Source organism: Boleophthalmus pectinirostris, unplaced genomic scaffold (assembly GCF_026225935.1).
Source record: "Boleophthalmus pectinirostris isolate CB_2022bp ecotype Guang Dong unplaced genomic scaffold, ASM2622593v1 HiC_scaffold_6, whole genome shotgun sequence".
NCBI lineage: Eukaryota > Metazoa > Chordata > Actinopteri > Gobiiformes > Gobiidae > Boleophthalmus > Boleophthalmus pectinirostris.
The window spans coordinates 42,526,569-42,549,068 of NW_026571447.1; the positions used below are offsets into that span (position 1 = coordinate 42,526,569).

General features: G+C 53.8%; 1 protein-coding gene across 1 annotated transcript in view; it reads right to left on the minus strand.

Annotated features, from left to right (window-relative positions):
• col6a4a (collagen, type VI, alpha 4a) overlaps nucleotides 1-22,500 on the minus strand; it is a 64,532-nt gene that overhangs the window by 26,345 nt on the left and 15,687 nt on the right. The window contains 18 exon segments of the mRNA XM_055163950.1: nucleotides 1-101; nucleotides 530-964; nucleotides 1,479-1,848; nucleotides 2,133-2,341; nucleotides 2,501-2,703; nucleotides 12,739-13,117; nucleotides 13,274-13,445; nucleotides 13,693-14,078; nucleotides 14,232-14,466; nucleotides 14,558-14,617; nucleotides 14,619-14,884; nucleotides 15,167-15,413; nucleotides 15,931-16,334; nucleotides 16,631-17,200; nucleotides 17,386-17,884; nucleotides 18,459-18,592; nucleotides 19,613-20,209; nucleotides 20,534-20,628. The exon segment at nucleotides 1-101 is cut by the window's left edge and continues 45 nt beyond it. Coding sequence (XP_055019925.1) covers nucleotides 1-101; nucleotides 530-964; nucleotides 1,479-1,848; nucleotides 2,133-2,341; nucleotides 2,501-2,703; nucleotides 12,739-13,117; nucleotides 13,274-13,445; nucleotides 13,693-14,078; nucleotides 14,232-14,466; nucleotides 14,558-14,617; nucleotides 14,619-14,884; nucleotides 15,167-15,413; nucleotides 15,931-16,334; nucleotides 16,631-17,200; nucleotides 17,386-17,884; nucleotides 18,459-18,592; nucleotides 19,613-20,209; nucleotides 20,534-20,615 — 5,349 coding nt within the window. The 5' untranslated portion in view covers nucleotides 20,616-20,628.

The following is a 22,500-nucleotide window of genomic DNA, read 5'->3' on the forward strand; positions in this document are numbered from 1 at the left end:
CAGAGGAAGTTTGTATCCGAAGCCTCGACCGAACTCCAACATCTGCATCTGCACCTGGTCCTGAGCTCCCTCCAGCGCCACCACCAGGAGAGCACTGACACCTGCAGAACCAGGTCACAACCGGGTCACAACCGGGTCACAACCGGGTCACAACCGGGTCACAACCAGGTCACAACCGGGTCACAACCGGGTCACAACCAGGTCACAACCAGGTCACAACCGGGTCACAACCAGGTCACAACCGGGTCACAACCGGGTCACAACCAGGTCACAACCAGGTCACAACCGGGTCACAACCGGGTCACAACCAGGTCACAACCGGGTCACAACCGTCACAACCGGGTCACAACCGGGTCACAACCGGGTCACAACCAGGTCACAACCGGTCACAACCGGGTCACAACTGGGTCAGAACACAGTCAGAACCAGGTCTGATCTCGTTCAGACCTGGGTTAGAACTAGGTCTAAACCAGATCAGAACCAGGTCTGAACTCGGTCTAAGTCCTGAGGAGCTCTCAGATGTTCTCACCAGACTTGAGCAGGAGTTCGGACTGTTCCTGGAGTCTCGTCAGGTCTTCGTCCAGACCGTCGGAGAAGACCACGGCCACTTGGACCCCGGCTCTGGACTTGGATCCGAACAGTTCCCTGAGGGACTGGAGGAGGGCGGAGTTAAAGAACGAGGGTTGGGTGGGGCTCAGCGCCAGGAGCTTGGTGACCACGCCCTCGTTGTAAGGCTCAAAGTTGGTGTCGAAGACGAGTCCCCCGCTCGGGTCGAGGACGCGGAACGCCAGGTTGGGTTTGACCGCCCCCGTCGTGCAGCACAGTTTGGGCACGGAGGAGAGATAACGGGCGATCTCCGGGAGGAACGCCTGGAGTTTGACCTGACCAGAGACGAGCTGCGTCCCGGGAACGAAATCGCCGGGGTGAGAAATGTCAAACGCCAGAGCGATGTCGATACTGCAATCTGAGGAGAGACAGAGACTTTGTGTTTTAGTGCGTTTATGGAGAACTGTGGAGTGGGCTTGTGGGCGGAGCCTCGTACAGGCTCGTACTGCCAACACTAAAGGCCTATTCATGCTTCATAAGAACTTTGTTCTTCTTTTTGAGAAAACAAAAACAAGAACAAAGATCTTCTGAAGTTTAAACAGGCCCAGGAGAAAACAACGAGACGCCACAAACTCCAAAAAGTTCAACTGGCTTTAAATTGATCACTGAGTGCTGTTTCTCTGATTGGTCGTTGGGTGTTTCTCTCACCTGATTGGTCGTTGGGTGTTTGTCTCACCTGATTGGTTGTTGGGTGTTTCTCTCACCTGATTGGTCGTTGGGTGTTTCTCTCACCTGATTGGTCGTTGGGTGTTTCTCTCACCTGATTGGTCGTTGGGTGTTTGTCTCACCTGATTGGTTGTTGGGTGTTTCTCTCACCTGATTGGTTGTTGGATGTTTCTCTCACCTGATTGGTTGTTGGGTGTTTCTCTCACCTGATTGCTCGCTGGGTGGGCGGGACTTGCAGATTGTATCCACGACCTTGGTCTTGATCTTCTCCAGACTCCCGAAGTTCTCAACGGTGAAGAGAAGCTCCGGGTTCTTGCAGATCTGCAGCAGCTCCGGTTTGTGCACGTGTCCGACGCCGATGGCGAAGATCTCCACGCCCATCCCGTGCAGACGATTGGCGGCGTCCTCCACGGCGTCCTGGCTGTCCCCGTCCGTGATCAGTACCAGGTTCTGAGACACCTGCTGGTCCCGCCTACTGCCCCGCGCCGCCGTGAAGTACTCCCGCAGCGACGCCAGGGCGTGGCCGATCCTGGTCCCGCCCCCCTTCTGCACCATGGCCAAGACGTGCTTCACCACCTGTCAATCACAGCGAGGGGCGTGGCTTTAGAGTAAGACCCGCCCCTTCGGCCCGGCGCCAGAGATGCCATTTAAAACCGCCAACGTAGTAGTAGAACGTAGTATTTGTACTAATAGTACTTGCAGTAGCAGCAGTATTTTAAGTACCTTCTCCTCTGAGTCCAGGTCGTTGTTAGTACTCCCAGTAGTAGTACTATTTGCAGTAGTAGTAGTAGTAGTAGTAGTAGTAGTAGTAGTAGTAGTAGTAGTAGTAGTAGTAGTAGTAGTAGTAGTAGTTGCAGTACCTTCTCCTCAGAGTCCAGGTCGTGCAGGTACAGTTGGTGCTGGAAGTCTCTGTTGAACTGGGCCAGTCCCACTCGGACTTTGTCTTGGGAGATTTTGAACTTGGAGATCAGGTCCAGGGTGAAGTTCTTCATGATGCTGTAGTCTCCAGTGGAGATGGAACCAGACTGGTCCAAGAGGAACACCAGGTCTGCCTGCTGCTTCTCACACTCTGAAACACAACAGACTATCAGTACTACCACTGCAAATACTGATACTACTACTGTGGTCTCTGGTCCTGGTCCCGGTCCCTGGTCCTGGTCCCTGGTCCTGGTCCCGGTCCCTGGTCCTGGTCCCTGGTCTTGGTCCTGGTGCCAGTCCTGGTCCTGACCTGGTTTGGTGTCGTTGCAGATCACTTGGCTGATGTTCTTGTAGAGGTTGTCCAGGCCGCTGAAGTTGTCCACGTAGAAGATGTGTGAGCTTTTGTTCCTCGCAATGATCTCCAGCTCCTCCCGGTTGGCGCCTTCCACCCCGATGCTGTAGACTGACACCCCGGCCTGCGCCAGGGCCTCGGCAGGTGCTGCCAGGGCATCCCTGTGGACAGAGCATCCTCTGCATCAGAGACACATCCTCTGCTCCACCTGAACCTCCTCTGCACCACCTGAACCTCCTCTGCTCCACCTGAACCTCCTCTGCTCCACCTGAACCTCCTCTGCTCCACCTGAACCTCCTCTGCTGTACGTGCTGCCCCCTGCAGGACACTTCACACACAGCAATAATGTGTCCTATCACAACTGTGCAGACGACACTCAGGTCGTCCAAGAGACCAGAGTGTGGATGAAAACCACAAAGACACAAGTCACAGAAACAGAGTCACAGTCACCTCCAGTCTTTCTCCAAAACCTGCAGATCAGACGAGAAATCTGAGGCTTAAAAAGAACTCAGACATGAACTTTAACATCCACATCAGATCCACAAACATCTGCAGATCCACAAACATCTGCAGATCCACAAACATCTGCAGATCCACAAACATCTGCAGCTTTTACCATCGAAAAACAGAAAAAAACCCCAAATGTTTTCTGTCTTTTCCCTGTGTTTGTCTCCAGGACATTAGACTCACTGTGAGACGCCACGGAACATCCAGAACGTCCAGAACGGTTCTTCCTCTGTGTCGTGTTCGTTTGTGGCGGGGCTCTATTAAAAACTTAGGCAAGATCGAAGTTCTAAGTGCAGGTGGTTTATTGTGCCAGTGTCCAAAGTGCAAAAATCCCAAAAACAGTGCAAAAATATTTACAGTGAGCAAAACAGTCCAAAAAGTATTTACAGCAAGAAAACAGGGTCGAGTTCAGCATCAACTGTCCCCTTTAAGATCCTTGTACAGCGCACCGACGTTACCTGCTCTGTAACCGGTGGCAGACTGATTGACAGCCAGGAACGGCTCCCCTTTAAACCACCTGACTCCTCCCACTGAGCAACACATGAAAATCATTATAAAGACAAAGAATTTAACCATAAACCTTCCTTTTCTATGCTACGTTGAGCACACAGTAATAAAGTACATAAAATGTCAAAAATAACAGTTGAATAACCTGAAGAAAATCATATTACATAATGCGCGTCACATGGTCAGCACCACGGCGCGAACAGCACCTATTTCAACCAACAGGAAATAGAGGCTCGGTTTGGCAGAGGCGCCGCGTCGGAGGAGAGAGAGAGACGCGTCATCGGACAGGTAAGAGACAAGTATGAAATAAACTACTCTAACGCGCTCAAGTGTGCACCTTTGGCGAATTAGTAACGGAGGAAAGAGGGGAAAAGGTGATAATAGTGAATACGGCGCAGATGAATGAAACAGCGGGGAAACGGGGAGTGAACTCGTGTGTGCGGGATGACTCAGCGTGTGTGTGCGCGGGCACGTCAGCGCAGACCGCGGTTACGTGTAGGGGGGAAAACGCCACCTAAAATCATAGACGGACTGACTCCGTCACATTATCCCTCCCTTCCGGAAGTTCGACACTGTGGGGCAACCAAGACAGGTAATCAGCCACAACATTCATCTTGCCGGCACGGTGTCGAATGGAGAACCTGAAGGGCTGAAGGGTAAGGTACCATCTGGTCAGGCGACTGTTGTGGTCCTTCATGGTGTTTATCCATGTCAGGGCTCGATGGTCGGTCTCTAGGTCGAACTCTCATCCAAGCAAGTAATACCGCAGGCTTTCCAACACCCACTTGATGGCCAGCCCCTCTTTCTCAACAGCAGAGTAGCGGGTCTCACGACTGACTGGGTTTCGCTGAGTTTTGGCGGTGAGTGCAGTGAGGGGAGCGGCGATGGTTGCAAATTGTGGCATGAACTTTCTGTACCATCCTGCCAACCCAAGAAAAGAGCGTACCTCTTTCTTTGTGCGTGGCCTTGGAGACTTCAGGATTGCCTCGACCTTGTCAACTTGAGGCCTCACCTCCCCTTGACCCATCTGGTAGCCAAGGTAGCATGTCTCCTGCCGAGCCCATTCACACTTTGCCGGATTGAGTGTCAGACCAGCTTGCTGGATTCTCTTCAGGACTAGGGAGAGGTGTTGGACATGATCCTCTCAGGTCTCACTAAAGATGACAACATCGTCCAGGTAAGCTGCACTGCAATGCTCACACCCATGGAGAACTCTGTCCATTAGACATTGGAATGTAGTGGGTGCTCCATGCAGCCTGAACGGCATCACAGTGAACTGAAACAGTCCAGCAGGTGTTTGGAACGCTGTGTAAGGCCGTGATGACTCTTCGAGGGGCACTTGCCAGTATCCTTTGCAAAGGTCCAACGTGGTGATGTATTTGGCCGCACCGATCCTTTCCAGCAAATCATCAATCCTCGGCATCGGATACGCATCAAATTCAGACACAGAGTTCAGCTTTCTGAAATCAATGCAGATCCTGAGTGACCCATCTTTCTTGAACACACACATGTCTTTCTTGGCTGCACTCAGAGTTGGAAGGCTCAATGACTCCAAGCTTCAGCATTTCTTTTATTTCATCCTGGAGCTTTCCCACGAGCTGCTGTGGAACACGGTAAGGCCTTTGACGGATTGGACGGCCACTCTTCAGGCGGATGACGTGCTCAACAACTGCAGTCTTGCCAGGGCTGGCGCTGAACAGAGAGGACACCTCCTTGAAGGTCTGTAGTAGCTGTGCGGCTTGCTCGGGAGGAAGATGAACCAGCATTGGGGCAGCAGTGTTGGTCAATCCCTCCAGTCCCATGTCCGGCTCCTCCTCGTCCTCTTCTTCGCCCAATTTCCTGACAAACAGGGCTTTTGTTGGAGTCTGGACTGGACGCTCCCTCCACTCCTTAAGGAGATTAACGTGATAGGTCTGTTTGGACTTCTTTTTGTCAGGGTGCAGAATGTCGTAGGTGACTGGCCCCATCTTGCGTGTGACAGTGTAAGGGCCCTGCCATTTTGCCAAAAGTTTGTTGGTGGAGGATGGCAGGAGAAGCAGCACTTTCTGGCCAGGTTGGAACTCTCGACTGCGGGGTTGGCGGTCATACCAGGCCTTCTGGGCTTTTTGAGCGTCCTGCAGGTTCTTCTCTGCCTCCTCTAGATATTCAGTCAGTCTCTCCGCATCTCCAGGACGTACTGGACAATGCTCCGGTCCTTGTGCATGGCTGGACGGCCCTCCCATTGTTTGCGGAGGAGGTCTAGTGGTCCCTGCACATCCCAGCCATATAACAGTTCGAATGGGGAGAACCCAGTTGACGCCTGTGGGACTTCTCGATAGGCGAACAAAACAAAGGGTAGCCAACGGTCCCAGTCCTTGCCGGTATCATGCACAAACTTTTGCAACATCCTCTTCAGTGTTTGGTTAAATCTTTCGACTAGTCCATCAGTTTGTGGGTGGTACGGAGTGGTTTTGATGGAGGTGATGCCCAGTTGCTGCTGGAAAAGGTGCATCAGACGAGATGTGAAGCTGGTGCCTTGGTCAGTGAGGATCTCATCAGGTAGACCAACTCTGGAAAACAGATGGACAAGGGCTCGAAGGACAGCAGGTGCAGTGATAGCCCTCAGCGGAAAGGCTTCTGGAAATCTGGTGGCATAGTCCGAGATGACCAGGATGTACTGATGCCCGCTGCTGCTCTTCACCAGGGGCCCCACAATGTCCATGGCAATCCTTCGGAAGGGAGTCGAAATCACTGGAAGAGGCTGTAGAAACGCACGGTCAGATTTGCGCAAAGGACAGGTTTTCTGACAGGTAGGACAGGTAGCACAGTATTTTTGAATATCGGCGTACATGGACGGCCAATAAAACCAGGAACTCACGCGCAAAAAGGTTTTGTGTCGACTGAGGTGACCCGCCCACGGAACTGTGTGCGCAAGGTGCACGAGAAGGGTCCTACAGCTAAGTGGAACAGCAAGACGTTTGCACTTATTACTAACAATGTACAAAACTCCATTGTCAGTAACACATTTCACTTGGCTTAAACAATCCTTTGTTTCTTTTCCCACCTTAGCAAACAGACAGTTCAAGATTTCATCCTGGCTTCGCAACTCAACAATATTTTCTGGCACATTCCACACAAAAGAATCAACATTTTCAGGTTTTGCAGACCACATTTGTTTTTCAAATCGCCGCTGATGACGGGACTTTCTTGGCCCTTTGGTGCCGCCCTCACACAGACTGTTGTCAACGTCTGGCAGAGGTTGGACCCCGGCTTTTGCCTGTGCTCGGGTGAGAATAGGACAAGACACATGCAAAGAACAGTCATCATTCCCCCCAGAGTCAACTTCCCCAGGTAACTCACTTTCATTCAACAAGTCCATTAGCACAGGTAAATCCCACCCAAGGATAGCCTCTACAGGTAAGTTTTCTACAACTCCCACAGTCACCAGGTAAGGCTGATCTGAAACAGTCACAGTCACATCCACCGTAGGATAGGGGTGGCTGTCCCCGTGCACGCACAAAATGTCCACTGTCTTGCTGTAATCCAGGCTGCTAATTGGCACTGAGCTGCGTTTGATCAGGGATGTGAAACTACCAGTGTCCAGTAAAGCAGTAACATTGTGGCCATTAATCAGTACATTTTTGTAGCATTGCACAGTATTTTCAGCCTCTCTAGAGCTCTCTGACTCTGGTCTTGCGAACAGGGCAAAGTGAAGCTTTGTGACCAGGCTGTTGGCAGTGAAAACATATAAGCTCCTTACCAGGTCCTTGTTGGTTTTGGGCCGTGCTGGTGGTACCTGACTGGTCCTGGCTGGGGTCACGCCTCGCTGGTCTGGGCAGAAGCGGTTGAGCTGGTGCACATTAAGATGCGGTGGTTGACCGGGCAGCAGGTCCTCCCTTGCGAGCGTTGAGGTACTGCACGGCCAACTTGGCAGCGGTGAGTCCGTCGGCTGGCTCATGTTCCTTCACCCAGGTACTCACCTCGAAGGGGAACACCCGCAGGAGCTGCTCCATGATAATCGCCTCCCCGATCTCCTCCTCTGGTCGAATCCAGCGACGATAGAGTCCTCTGAGACGGTGATAGGTCTCTGTGGGGCTCTCTCCAGGTGGCAGGGTGGAAGAGCGAAACTGTTGGCGGTAGGTTTCTGGTGAAATGTCAAATTTGGCCAGTAGGGCCTCCTTCAGGTCCCCATAACAGTGGGCCCTCTCTTCATCCATGGCAGAGTAGGCCTCCAGTGCCTTCCCACTCAGCAGGGGTACAAGTCGACATGCCCACTCCTCCTCTGGCCACCTCCAGGTTTTGGCTATCCGCTCAAAACATAACAGATAGTTCTCCATGTCCTCCCCACTTTGGAACTGGGGTATTTTGGGCTCACTGAAATGTCTCCATTCAGGTCTGGGTCGGTCATCCAGTTCCAGGGCTTGATGCTGCAGCTCAGCACCGCCCCCGACCTCCATGCGACTTCCATAGAAGGACCTCTGGCCTCCAGGGGTTGGTAGTCCCATCCTTGGGCTACTGGCTGTGGACGTTGGGGTACCTGCCTCGAGGTGCGCAGGCAGGGTTGGAGCAGGTAGGTGTGGCACCGGACAAACTCTGGGAGCTGGCTGAGGAGGAGGTGCACACTGAGCCACATTCTCTGCTGCAGGGAGGGAGGCCCTCAGACCCCGGAGTTCTGCCAGCAAACCTTTCTCCCGGCGTTGCTGACCTGCCAGAAACTCCCTCATCAAAGCCACCATTTCTTGTCCAGATTCTGACGATGGCTCTGGTTTGTCCTCCCACTCTTCTTCCTCCTCTGACTTCCATACTGGGTCTGGAGCTGCTGCCCCCTCTGGCTGTCGCACACGGCTTTGTGACTGCAGACCTGTGCGCTTTGGAAGGCAGACACCCTTCTTTTGACTTGCCATCCCACTTCTGACACCAGATGTGGCGGGGCTCTATTAAAGACTTAGGCAAGATCGAAGTTCTAAGTGCAGGTGGTTTATTGTGCCAGTGTCCAAAGTGCAAAAATCCCAAAAACAGTACAAAAATATTTACAGTGAGCAAAACAGTCCAAAAAGTATTTACAGCAAGAAAACAGGGTCCAGTTCAGCATTAACTGTCCCCTATAAGATCCTTGTACAGCGCACCGACGTTACCTGCTCTGTAACCGGTGGCAGACTGATTGACAGCCAGGAACGGCTCCCCTTTAAACCACCTGACTCCTCCCACTGAGCAACACATGAAAATCATTATAAAGACAAAGAATTTAACCATAAACCTTCCTTTTCTATGCTACGTTGAGCACACAGTAATAAAGTACATAAAATGTCAAAAATAATAGTTGAATAACCTGAAGAAAATCATATTACATAACGTGCGTCACATGGTCAGCACCACGGCGCGAACAGCACCTATTTCAACCAACAGGAAATAGAGGCTCGGTTTGGCAGAGGCGCCGCGTCGGAGGAGAGAGAGACGCGTCATCGGACAGGTAAGAGACAAGTATGAAATAAACTACTCTAACGCGCTCAAGTGTGCACCTTTGGCGAATTAGTAACGGAGGAAAGAGGGGAAAAGGCGATAATAGTGAATACGGCGCAGATGAATGAAACAGCGGGAAACGGGGAGTGAACTCATGTGTGCGGGATGACTCAGCGTGTGTGTGCGTGGGCACGTCAGTGCAGACCGCGGTTATGTGTAGGGGGGAAAACGCCACTCCCCCTTGAACTGCCACCTTACCGTGGTGGGGGAGTTTGTACCCGAATGATCCTAGGAGCTATGTTGCCCGGGGCTTTATGCCCCTGGTAGGGTCTCCCATGGCAAACAGGTCCTCGGTGACGGGGCAGACTAAGAGCAGCTCATAGAACCCATATGAACAGTGTAATATCGAGGACCGTGACGTCGCCCGGTACGGCGCAGCCGGGGCCCCACCCTGGAGCCAGGCCTGGGGTTGGGGCTCGAATGCGAGCGCCTGGTGGCCGGGCCTTTGCCCACAGGGCCCGGCCGGGCTCAGCCCGAAAGGACGACGTGGGTCCACCCTCCTGTGGGCTCACCACCCACAGAGGGGTTCATAGGGGTCGGGTGCATAGAGGACTGGGCAGCGGTCGGGGACGGGTGTCCCGACGGCCTGGTCCGCACACACAGTATCTGGCTGTGGCGACGTGGAACGTCACCTCGCTGGGGGGGAAGGAGCCCAAGCTTGTGCGGGAGGTTGAGAGATACCGGCTAGATGTAGTCGGGCTCACTTCTACGCACAGCTTGGGCTCTGGTACCCAACTCCTTGAAGGGGGTTGGACCCTCCATTTCTCTGGCGTTGCCCACGGGGAGCGGCGGCGAGCTGGTGTGGGGCTGGGTGTGGGCTTATAGCCCCACAGCTCAGCCGCCACGTGTTGGAGTTCACCCCGGTGAACGAGAGGGTCGTGTCCCTGCGCCTTCGGGTCGGGCACAGGTCTCTCACTGTGGTGTCGGCCTACGGGCCGAACAGCAGTGCAGAGTACTCGAGTACCCGGCCTTCTTGGAGTCCCTGGGAGGGGTACTAGACAGTGCACCAACCGGGGACTCTGTTGTTCTCCTGGGGGACTTCAACGCCCACGTGGGCAACGACAGTGACACTTGGAGAGGGGTGATTGGGAGGAACGGCCTCCCTGATCTGAACCCGAGTGGTGTTTTGTTATTGGACTTCTGTGCTAGTCACAGTTTGTCCATAACAAACACCATGTTCGAGCACAAGGGTGTCCATAAGTGCACGTGGCACCAGGACACCCTAGGTCGGAGGTCGATGATCGACTTTGTCGTCGTGTCATCTGATCTCCGGCCGCGTGTCTTGGACACTCGGGTGAAGAGAGGGGCTGAGCTGTCAACTGATCACCACCTGGTTGTGAGTTGGGTTCGCTGGCGGAGGAGGAAGCCAGAGGGACCTGGCAGACCCAAGCGTGTAGTGAGGGTCTGTTGGGAACGTCTGGCGGAGCCCTCTGTCAGGGGGATCTTCAACTCACACCTCCGGGAGGACTTCTCCCAGATTCCCGGGGAGGCTGGAGATATGGAGTCCGAGTGGGCTTCATTCTCGGCCTCTATTGTCAACGCGGCCGCTCGTAGCTGTGGGCGTAAGGTCTGTGGTGCCTGTTGCGGCGGCAATCCCCGAACCCGGTGGTGGACACCGGAAGTAAGGGATGCTGTCAAGCTGAAGAAGGAGTCCTATTGGGCCTTGTTAGCTCATGGGACTCCTGAGGCAGCTGACGGGTACCGGCGGGCCAAGCGTGCTGCAGCCCGTGCGGTCACAGAGGCAAAAACTCGGAGCTGGGAGGAGTTCGGGGAGGCCATGGAGAAGGACTATCGGACGGCCTCAAAGAAATTCTGGCAAACCGTCCAGCGCCTCAGGAGGGGGAAGCAGTTCTTCACCAACACTGTTTACAGTGCGGGGGGAGAGCTGTTGACCTCGACTGGGGACGTTGTCCGGCGGTGTAAGGAAAACTTTGAGGATCTCCTCAATCCCACCGTCACGTCCTCCGAGGAGGAGGCCGAGGCTGGGGACTCGGAGGCGGACTCATCCATCACCCTGGCCGAAGTCACTGAGGTGGTTGGCAAGCTCCTTGGTGGCAAGGCTCCGGGGTTGGACGAGATCCGTCCTGAGTACCTTAAGTCTCTGGATGTTGTGGGGCTGTCTTGGTTGACACGCCTCTTCAACATCGCGTGGCGGTCGGGGACAGTACCTCTGGACTGGCAAACCAGGGTGGTGGTCCCTCTGTATAAGAAGGGGGACCGGAGGGTGTGTTCCAACTATAGGGGATCACACTCCTCAGCCTTCCCGGTAAGGTCTATGCCAGGGACTGGAGAGGAGAATCCGGCCGATAGTCGAACCTCGGATCCAGGAGGAGCAGTGTGGTTTTCGTCCTGGCCGTGGAACACTGGACCAGCTCTACACTCTCCATCGGTGCTCGAGGTTCATGGGAGTTTGCCCAACCAGTCCACATGTGTTTTGTGGATCTGGAGAAGGCATTCGACCGTGTCCCTCGTGGTGTCCTGTGGGGGGTGCTCTGGGAGTATGGGGTCCGGGGCCCTTTGCTAAGGGCTGTCCGGTCCCTGTATGACCGGAGCAGGAGCTGTGTTCGCATTGCCGGCAGTAAGTCAGACCTGTTCCCGGTGCATGTTGGACTCCGCCAGGGCTGCACCTGTCACCGGTTCTGTTCATTGTGTTTATGGACAGAATTTCTAGGCGCAGTCAGGGGTCGGAGGGGGTCCGGTTTGGGGACCACAGGATCTCATCTCTGCTGTTCGCAGATGATGTTGTCCTGATGGCTCCATCAAACCAGGACCTGCAGCACTGGGGCGGTTTGCAGCCGAGTGTGAAGCGGCTGGGATGAAGATCAGCTCCTCCAAATCCGAGGCCATGGTCCTCGACCGGAAAAAGGTGGCTTGTCCTCTCCGGGTGGGTGGAGAGTCCTTGCCTCAAGTGGAGGAGTTCAAGTATCTCGGGGTCTTGTTCATGAGTGAGGGGAGGATGGAGCGTGAGATTGACAGGCGGATCGGTGCAGCGTCTGCAGTGATGCGGTCGCTGTATCGGACCGTTGTGGTGAAGAGGGAGCTGAGCCGAAAGGTGAAGCTCTCGATTTACCGGTCAGTCTACGTTCCTACCCTCACCTCTGGTCATGAGCTCTGGGTAGTGACCGAAAGGACAAGATCGCGGATACAAGCGCTCGAAATGAGTTTCCTCCGCAGGGTGGCTGGACGTCTCCCTTAGAGACAGGGTGAGGAGCTCAATCACACGGGAGGAGCTTGGAGTAGAGCCGCTGCTCCTCCACGTCGAGAGGAGCCAGTTGAGGCTCGGGCATCTGTTTCGGATGCCTCCTGGACGCCTCCCTCGGGAGGGCATGTCCCACTGGGAGGAGGCCCCGGGGAAGACCCAGGACACGCTGGAGGGACTATGTCTCTCGGCTGGCCTGGGAACGTCTCGGGATCCCCCTGGAAGAGCTGGAGGAAGTGTGTGCGGAGAGGGAAGTCTGGGAGGCCCTCCTCAGACTGTTGCCCCTGCGACCCGACCTTGGATAAACGGAAGAAAATGGATGGATGGATGGGAAAACGCCACCTAAAATCATAGACGGACTGGCTCTGTCACATAGTTCTTCCTCTGTGTCATGTGTGTGTTAGTTCTTCCTCTGTGTCGTGTTAGTTCTTCCTCTGTGTCGTGTTAGTTCTTCCTCTGTGTCGTGTTAGTTCTTCCTCTGTACCTGCTGTGGGCCTCCCCGTCTGTGATCACCATGAGGATCTGTGGAATCCTCTCTGCTGCTCTTCCTCCGTGCTCGGGGTTGAAGTACGGGAGGGAGTAGGCCAGGGCTTCTCCGGTGTAGGTGGCTCCGCCGGGGATGGTCAGGTTCCCGATGGCCTGGAGAACGTCTCGTTTGTTGGAGTACTGGTTGAGGGTGAAGATGGAGTTGGGGAAGGCGGAGAACATGATGACCCCGAAGCGCGTGAGGTTGGAGCCCACCATGGTCTGGTTCACTATAGAAGACATGAACTTCTGCATTCTCCAGAACTCCCCCTTGTCGATGATGCTGCCGGAGCCGTCAACCAAGAAGATGATGTCTGCCTTCTCCGTCTTCTTACACTCTGTGGCACGTCAGAGGAGCAGAGGAGAACATCAGAGGAGCAGAGGAGCAGATCAGAGAAGTAGAGGAGCAGAGGAGAACATCAGAGGAGCAGAGGAGAACATCAGAGGAGCAGAGGAGCAGATCAGAGGAGCAGAGGAGAACATCAGAGGAGCACCTCGGTCGGGGTTGCAGATCTCCAGAGTGAGTTGTTTCTCCAGTTCTTTGAGGGCATCATATTCATTCACTCTGTAGACTCTCTCTGGAGTCCCACTGATCTCCAGGAGCTGAGTGGCGTTGGCGCCGACCACCCCGATGGCGTAAACGACCACCCCAGTGTCCCTCAGCCTCTGCAGGGGGAGCAACGGGTCAGCCCCAAGAGCACCTGCACACTCCAGGACTAAACCAGGACTAAACCAGGACTAAACCAGGACTAAACCAGGACTAAACCAGAACTAAACCAGGACTAAACCAGGACTAAACCAGAACTAAATCAGGACTAAACTCAGACTCACCTGTCTCACCTGTCAGACTCACCTGTCACCTGTCTCACCTGTCTCACCTGTCAGACTCACCTGTCTCACCTGTCAGACTCACCTGTGCGGGCCCTTTGACCTCGTCCTGAGCTTCTCCGTCCGTTATCACCACGAGTCTCTGCGTGAGTGAGGGGCGCCCTCCTCCGGTGGCGCTGAAGTACTGCTCGGCGAAGGAGATGGCGGCGCCCGTGTGAGTCCCGCCCCCGAGCTGCGTCATGGCGTCCACCGCCTTCACCAGCTCGTCCACCGAGAACATCTGGTTCAGAGGAAACTCCAGCTTCTGCACCGTGCTGAACTGAAGGACCCCGAAGTGGACCGAGTCCGGACCCACGGAGGACTTCCCGATCACGCTTTTCATGAAGGTCTTCATCTTCTCGTAGTCCTCAACCTCAATGCTCCCGGAGCTGTCCACCAGGAAGATCAGGTCTCCAGACACGTCCTTACACACTGCACAAGACCAGACCCAGGTTAGACCTGGTGTAGTCCTGGGATAGTCCTGGTTTAGACCTGCTTTAAACCTGGTTGAGTCCTGGTTGAGTCCTGATTGAGTCAAGGTTTAGTCCTGGTTGAGTCCTGGTGTAGTCCTGGTTGAGTTCTTACCCTCAGTGGAGCAGATATCAGTGATGATGTCGTCTTTTATGGGTTTGAGGGCGTCGAAGTTGTGGACGAAGAACATCTTGTTGGGGTCTCCTGAGATCTCCAGCAGCTCGTTCATGTCGGCGTTCTTCACCCCGATGGAGTAGATGGTCATGCCCTGAGCTCGCAGCTCCTCGGCCGGAGCCTTCACCTTATCAGATGACTTCCCGTCTGTGATCACCACCAGATACTCTGAAACCTGAGAAGAAAACACATCACCACCAGGAACTCTGAGACCTGAGAAGAACACACATCACCAGCAGGAACTCTGAGACCTGAGAAGAACACACCTTCTGCCCCCTGGAGGCTTCTGCCTTCTTGAACAGAGGACCCATGAAGCTCAGAGCTTTTGCCGGTCTCGGTGCCGCCTCCTCGTTGCTTGACGTCCTCCACGGCACGCTCCAGAGACGCCGCGTCGGAATATTCTGAGAGGTCGAACTCCAGCTCGGGGTCGTCGGCGTATTTGGCCACGCCCAACCTCACATGGTCTGGCCCGATCCTGAAGGTGTGCAGGAACTCCATGATGAACTTCTTCATGTCCTGGAAGTCTGAGGGGTGGATGCTCCCGGAGTGATCGATCAGGAAGAAGATGTCTGCCTCGTCCGTCTGCACGCAGCCTGAAGGAAGATGAAGGTCAGAAACGAGAAACATGATCCAGGAAGAAATTCATTCAGCTTTAAAATCAGAATAAACCAAACACTTACTTCAAAATCAAGTTCAGAATCATCAGTTTCATTAAGAATTAAATGTTTACATGGACTTTTTGAAGCAGAATTCAGTTTTATTCAGAATTAAATAATTTTTATTTATAATTAAAACTCTCATGTAAACGTGGCAAATGTGGATTTAAAATGTGCTGCTTCATGTCGGGGTTTTGGTGTGCGCGTGTGCGATCGTACCTTCTTTGATGCCCGTTCTCCTGGAGGACACTGTGATGGCCTGTCTGAAGATGTTGTGGCACATGGTCTGCTGCAGATCCTGCTCCACGGTCTTGAGGTTGGAGAAGCTGTCCACCATGAACACGTGTTTGTTGGTGGGGTAGGACGCTATCTTGTCCAGCTGGTCTCTCTTGGCGTTCTTCACCCCGAGAGCGTAGACCGTGACCCCGGCTCTGCGCAGCTCTGCTCCCGCGGCCTCCACGTCGTCCTGCAGGGGGCACAGTGTCATTCCTCTCAGTCACTTCGGGATCCGCGTCCGTCGAGCGAGCGCCGGCCGGACAGGAACGTCACAGACCGAGCGTCACAAGTGAAAGGACAAACTGAACCTGAGCTTTTCTTTAACATGACTTTTTATTTTGACACGATCATAAACAGGACGAGACGTGTGCACCAAAAGTTATGAATCTACAACAAATAAAACACTATTGTTACATAGAAATCGTCCAGGGGGCGCTATTGCACCCATTTTTGTATTTTCTTACATCAGTGTGTTCAGGGTCGGAGTGTGAACCCACGATTAAAATTTGAGTGAAATCGGCCAAAGTTTGTGCGATTTGTCGATTTTTCTTTTGGTATAACATGGAGTTTATGTCATCGCTGTGGCAACGCCGTAAAAAATACAAATACATAAACACATGGGTGTCACTGACTTTTTGGTCAGGATGGCAAAATGGAATTTTGTGCAAAAATTGTGAGCTCCTCTGAGTTTAAGAACAAACTGGTACCTGAGACTCTCCGTCGGTGATGACCACTGCCACCTGCTCGACGCCCCTGCCGCTGCGACTGCCCCTGGCGGGGGTGAACACTTTCTGTCTGGTGTAGTTCAGGGCTTTTCCGGTGTTGGTTTGTCCGGTGTTGGTTTGTCCGGTGTTGGTTTGTCCGGCGCGGTACGGCAGGATCTTGGTGAAGTTCAGGAGGTCCATTTTGTTGTTGAAGCTGTCGAGGAAAACCTGCGCTGCCGGGCGGTCGTTGTATGTGACCACGCCCACTTGCACGCGGTTGGGGCTCACCTCCAGCCCGCTCACCACCGAGTGCAGGAACGTCCTCACCAGCTGGAAGTTTGCCGTCCCGATGCTGGTGGACTCGTCCACGATGAAGACGATGTCGGCCAAACGAGCCGAGCTGCAGTCTGAGGAACCACCAGGAACACGCCAGGAACACGACAGGAACACGACAGGAACACACAGGAACACGCCAGGAACACGCCAGGAACATGTCAGGAACACACCAGGAACACGACAGGAACACGACAGGAACATGCGAAAAGTACATGAAAGGAGCATAAGAGGAGGTTAGAGTTCCTCTGTTTTCCTCTGTGTGTCATGTTTTTTGTGTGTGACGTTCTCTGTGTGACGTTCTCTGTGTGTCACTTTCTGTGTGTCACGTTCTGTGTGTGTCATGGTCTCTGTGTGTGTGACCTCTGACCTCCGGTGACAGTCGCGTCCACTTCCTGCGTTTCGAACACGGCCTTGAGCGTTGGCGCGGTGTTCGGCGCAAGCGAGTAAACGTGCGGTGCCGTGGACACCACCTTCATCTCGCTCTCCGGCGCCCCCAGGCTGAGGCCCACCACCGTCACGCCTGTCGACTTGATGAGGCGAGAGCCTCGGTACACCGGGTCGTCGGACGCCTTCCCGCTCAGAACCACCAGGTACTGCCTGTAGCCCAGATCCGTCCGGCCGCCCGCCTCTGCCGAGAAGAAGTTGGTGGCGGCGTACTGGAGGGTGGAGCCGAGGTTGCGCGGCTCGTTGAGTTTGAGTTTGTTCAGTCGGAAGCGCCGCACGTCGGCCTGCGTCTGCTCTTTGGTCTGGTGAGCGTTCAGGAGGAACTCGACTTTGACGGAGGCGCCGTACTGAGCCAGGCCGATCCTGTAGGCATCTGCCCCGACGTTCAGCTGGTTCACCACGCGACTCAAGAACGTCCGCACCTGCTGGAACTCAGTCTGCGAAAGACCACTGTCCACCAGGAAGAAGATGTCTGCAAACTTCTCCGCCAGAGCTGAGACACGAGACGAGAAGACGAGAGGACAGAGAGACAAACAGAGACATGAGACAGAAGAACATTTATGTGAAAAAACACCTTTAAAAACAACAACACATTTCTGCAGCAGAAATTTCACAAGCCCCAAAACATCTGAGGAGAAACACACCACAGTCTCCTCCTCCTCCTCCTCATGTTCTCACCTGTTCTGATGTCCTCCACGGAGACGCAGACAGTCTGGAGGAGTCCATCTCTGAGTCTCTGAAGAGCCTGGTAGGAGTCGATGGTGAGCATGAACCTCTCGAAGGGTCTGGAGGCGATGTTCTTTAGCTCGGCCTCGTTGGCTTGTCCCACCCCGATGGTGAAGACCAGGACGCCGAGCCGTTTGAGCTCTTGAGCCGGACCCTGCACCTCGTCGGCCGAGTTTCCGTCCGTGATGACCACGGCGATCTGAGGGACCCTCTGGTCGCGTCTGCTGCCGGCGTCCGCGGTGAAGAACTGCGTCCGGATGAAGTCCAGGGCCTTTCCGGTCTCGGTTCCTCCGGTTCTGTACGGAACAGAGTCCAGCTGCTCCAGGACGCTGCTCTTCTCCAGATGATCTTTGAGGAGGAACTCCTGGTACGGCTCATTACTGTACTGAGCACAGACCCACACAGACCTACGCACACAGTTACACAGTTACACACATAGACCCACATGGACCTACGCACACAGTTACACAGTTACACACATAGACCCACATAGACCTACGCACACAGTTACACAGTTACACACATAGACCCACATGGACCTATGCACACAGTTACACACATAGACCCACACGGACCTACGCACACAGTTACACACAGCTACACACATAGACCCACACGGACCTACGCACACAGTTACACACAGAGTTACATCCTCGTGTCCTCCCTCCTCGTGTCCTCCCTCCTTGTCTCCTCCCTCCTCGTGTCCTTCCTCCTCGTGTCCTCCCTCCTTGTCTCCTCCCTCCTCGTCTCCTTCCTCTTCGTGTCCTCCCTCCTTGTCTCCTCCATCCTCATCTCCTTCCTCTTCGTGTCCTCCCTACTTGTCTCCTCCCTCCTTGTCTCCTCCCTCCTCGTGTCCTTCCTCCTCGTGTCCTCCCTCCTCGTGTCCTTCCTCCTCATGTCCTCCCTCCTCGTGTCCTCCCTCCTCGTCTCCTCCCTCCTTGTCTCCTCCCTCCTCGTGTCCTCCCTCCTCGTCTCCTCCCTCCTCGTCTCCTCCCTCCTTGTCTCCTCCCTCCTCGTGTCCTCACCTTGTCCTCTGCGATGTCCAGTCCTGAGACGACGCTCTTGAGGAACGTCCTCATCTCCTCGAAGTTGCTCGGTCCGATACTCGAAGATCCATCGATGAGGAAAACGATGTCGGCCACAGAAGCATTGGCACATTCTGAAACACACAAGAGTATGAGTACTACTACTACTACTAATACTGCTACTAATACTACTAATAATACTGCTACTACTACTACTACTAATACTGCTACTAATACTACTACTAATACTACTACTAATACAACTAATACTACTACTAATATTACTACTAATACCACTACTACTATCTGTTTAATTTAACTGTTAGAAACAATCTGACTGAAAACTAATTTGAACTTTTGCCTCAAAGAGAAAAAAAACACAGCATCACAAACATCATGGCCCCGATCCCCAATCTCCACATAAACCCGGAATAAACCCGGACTAAACTCGATCCAACCGCCGCACACCGCCGCACACCGGTCAAGTACAGGCACAGGTCCTCACCGGGTCTCACAGGTCCTCACCGGGTCTCAGATCCTCTGTTGGGGGGTAAACTGAGTCCGGATCCCTGACTGAAGCCGCGGTTCTCGTGGGACGATGGTTCTGCGGGAATCTGGGTTCTCAAACATGAGTCTAAACGAGGCGCTGCTCCGGCACCACGACTGACCCACCCGCGACCAACCCACCCGTGACCGACCAGCCCGCGACTGACTGGTGAAGCAGCCAATCACAAGAGGCACATTTAATTGAAATAGTAACAACTAAATTTTAGAATGTTCCAGAAGGACGGAGAACACGAGGGGTGCTGCCCGATGAAGAAATACTAGTACTACTACTACTTACCCCTACTACTACTGCTACTACTACTACTACTGCTGCTATTACTATTACTACAATTACTACTATGACTTGTATTACTGTTATTACTTCTGCTGTTGCTGAAAGGATCTGGACCAACATGTTCAGTTGTTCTCACAGGCCCAAAGTTTCTGTGTATCCCTGTTTGTGTTTGCTGTGTTCTTGGACAGTTTACTCCTGGGTTAGTCCTGGTTTAGTGCTGGGTCAGTCCTGGTCTAGTCCCAGTTTGGTCATGGTTTGGTCCTGTTTTAGACTCTCTTTAGTCCCGGTCTAGTCCCGGTCTAGTCCTCAGTACCTTTGGAGAGCAGCGTGATGTTTTCCTGGGCCTCCTCGACGGTGGAGCACAGGGTCTGGATGATGTTGGTGGAGATGTCGTGGAGCGCCGTGAAGTCGGAGACGCTGTAAACCAGATCCTGGGCGATTTCTCTGAGCTGTTCTTCCTTGGCGTCTTTGATGCCGATGGCGTACAGCGTGACGCCGCGCTCCTTCAGACGCCGCGCCTCCTGCACCACGTTGTCCTGAGACTGCCCGTCCGTGATCACCACGGCGATCTGAGGCACATTCTGACTGGCTCTGCTGCCGGCCGCCGGCGTGAAGGCGTCGCTCAGCAGGAAGTCCAGCCCCTTCCCGGTGTACGTGCCCCCGCCCATGTACTGCATGCGGCGAATGGCGTCCAGCACCAGCTCCCGGCTCGGGTAGGTGTTCAGGTAGAACTCGGTCCGCGGCGCGTAGCTGTACTGGACCAGCCCCACGCGCACCTGCCCCGGCCGCACGTCGAAGCTGCTCACCAGAGACGACAGGAACTGACCAATCTGCTGGAAGTTCTGCCTCCCGATGCTCCCAGAACCGTCCACCAGGAACACCAGGTCAGCCACGGCCTCCTGCCTGCACACTGCACCTGGCCGGACCAGGACCGGAACCAGGGAGAGACCGGGTCAGACTGGGTCAGACCGGGTCAGACCGGGTCAGACCGGGTCAGACTGGGTCAGACTGGATCAGACCGGATCAGATCGGGCTGAGTCCTCAGCATGACCTCAGTGTGAGTGAGTCCAAAGGAACCCGACTTTTACAACAGCTTTATTCAGAATCAACCTCCAACAGCAAAAATGTGACATGAAGCAACAGAACCAGCTGACCCCAATGACCCCCATGACCCCCCATGACCCCAATGACCCCAGTGACCCCCATGACCCCTGTGACCCCAGGCAGCACTCACCTGTTTTTTGGGCCTCATGGGACCGTGTCAGAACCAGGATCTGGACCAGAATCTGGACCAGGAGCAGGGACCGTCGAGCCATCTCCACAAACGACCTGCAACAGAGACGTCCATCAGACCAGGACCAAGAGCAGGACCAGAACTGGGGGTGCGTTCAGGGACAGCACGGTGGACCTTCAGAACATTCTGCTGGACTCAGAACGTTCTGCTGGACCTTCAGAACGTTCTGCTGGTCTCTGTGTCAGTGTTTCTGTGACACAGGTGTCACTTTGAGAAGATCCACAGACTCATGTTTGTTGTGTGTGGGATTGTGGATGTTGAGCAAGAGTGAGCTTGTGGTTTGGTGTTATCACACATTTCCTAAACACTCCATTAATCTCACAAGAACATCTCTGACACAGCTCCACCCACAACTCCACAGCTCCACCCACAGCTCCACCCACAGCTCCACAGCTCCACCCACAGCTCCACAGCTCCACCCACAGCTCCACCCACAGCTCCACCCACACCAGCTGTTTCACAAGAAATGCTGTTTTGCAAATTCAAAAGTAGAACCACCACCTCATCCTCTGTTCGTGTGTTTTGTGTGTGTTGTTTGTTTTGTGTGTTTTGTGTGTTGTGTGTTTTGTGTGTTTTACTACTACTACTACCAGTACTACTACTACTGCTACTACAACAATGACTACTACTAATATTCTGCTACTTGTGGTGGGTGGTACCACGGGGCGTCGCTTCTGAGCTGCGTTCAGACAGAGTTTAAGGGGAAGTTGGCCGTGTGCCTGGGAGGTGTCCGTGGGTGGCCCGGTGGCCCGGTGGCCCGGTGGCCCGGTGGCCTGGTGGCCTGGTGGCCTGGTGTCCGTGGGTGGCCCGGTGGCCCGATGGCCTGGTGTCCGTGGGTGGCCCGGTGGCCCGATGGCCTGGTGGCCTGGTGTCCGTGGGTGGCCCGGGGGCCCGGTGGCCTGGTGTCCGTGGGTGGCCCGGTGGCCCGGTGTCCGTGGGTGGCCCGGTGGCCTGGTGTCCATGGGTGGCCCTGTGGCCCGGTGTCCGTGGGTGGCCCGGTGGCCCGGTGGCCTGGTGTCCGTGGGTGGCCCGGTGGCCCGGTGGCCTGGTGGCCCGGTGGCCCGGTGTCCGTGGGTGGCCCGGTGGCCCGGTGGCCTGGTGTCCGTGGGTGGCCCGGTGGCCCGGTGGACCCACGTGTGCGTGCGTTTGACCGAGGACACTGGTGGATTTTTTAAATGGTTTGTGTGTGAGAGTGAATGAGACTGCGGCCACGCTGGTTTTAAAAAAACTGAACGGTTCTACGGGGGAGCTGTGTGTGTGATTTACCACACAGGTCACAACATTTTTAAATTGTTTTTAAATTATTAAAGTTTATCAAGTCTGTTTTTGTAATTTTGTATTTTTATGTTTTTACAGTTCGCCTTTGTCCCTGATGTCCTCTAGTTTGTTTGTTGTTTTTTTGGTCACTTCCCTTTTCCCGAACTTGTCCAGTCATATTAAATAAATAACATAAACCCCAGGATCCCCAGCTCTACTACTACAACACTACTACTACTACTACTACAACAACTACTACTACTACTACAACACTACTACTACTACTACTACTACTACTACAACAACTACTACTACTACAACTACTACTACTACTACTACTACAACTACTACTACTACTACTACTACTACTACAACTACTACTACTACTACAAACTACTACTACTACTACTACTACTACAACAACTACTACTACTACTACTACTACACTACTACTACTACTACTACTACTACACTACTACTACTACTACTACTACACTACTACTACTACTACTACTACTACAACACTACTACTACTACTACTACTACTACACTACTACTACTACTACTACTACTACAACACTACTACTACTACTACTACTACTACAACAACTACTACTACTACTACTACTACTACTACTACTACTACTACA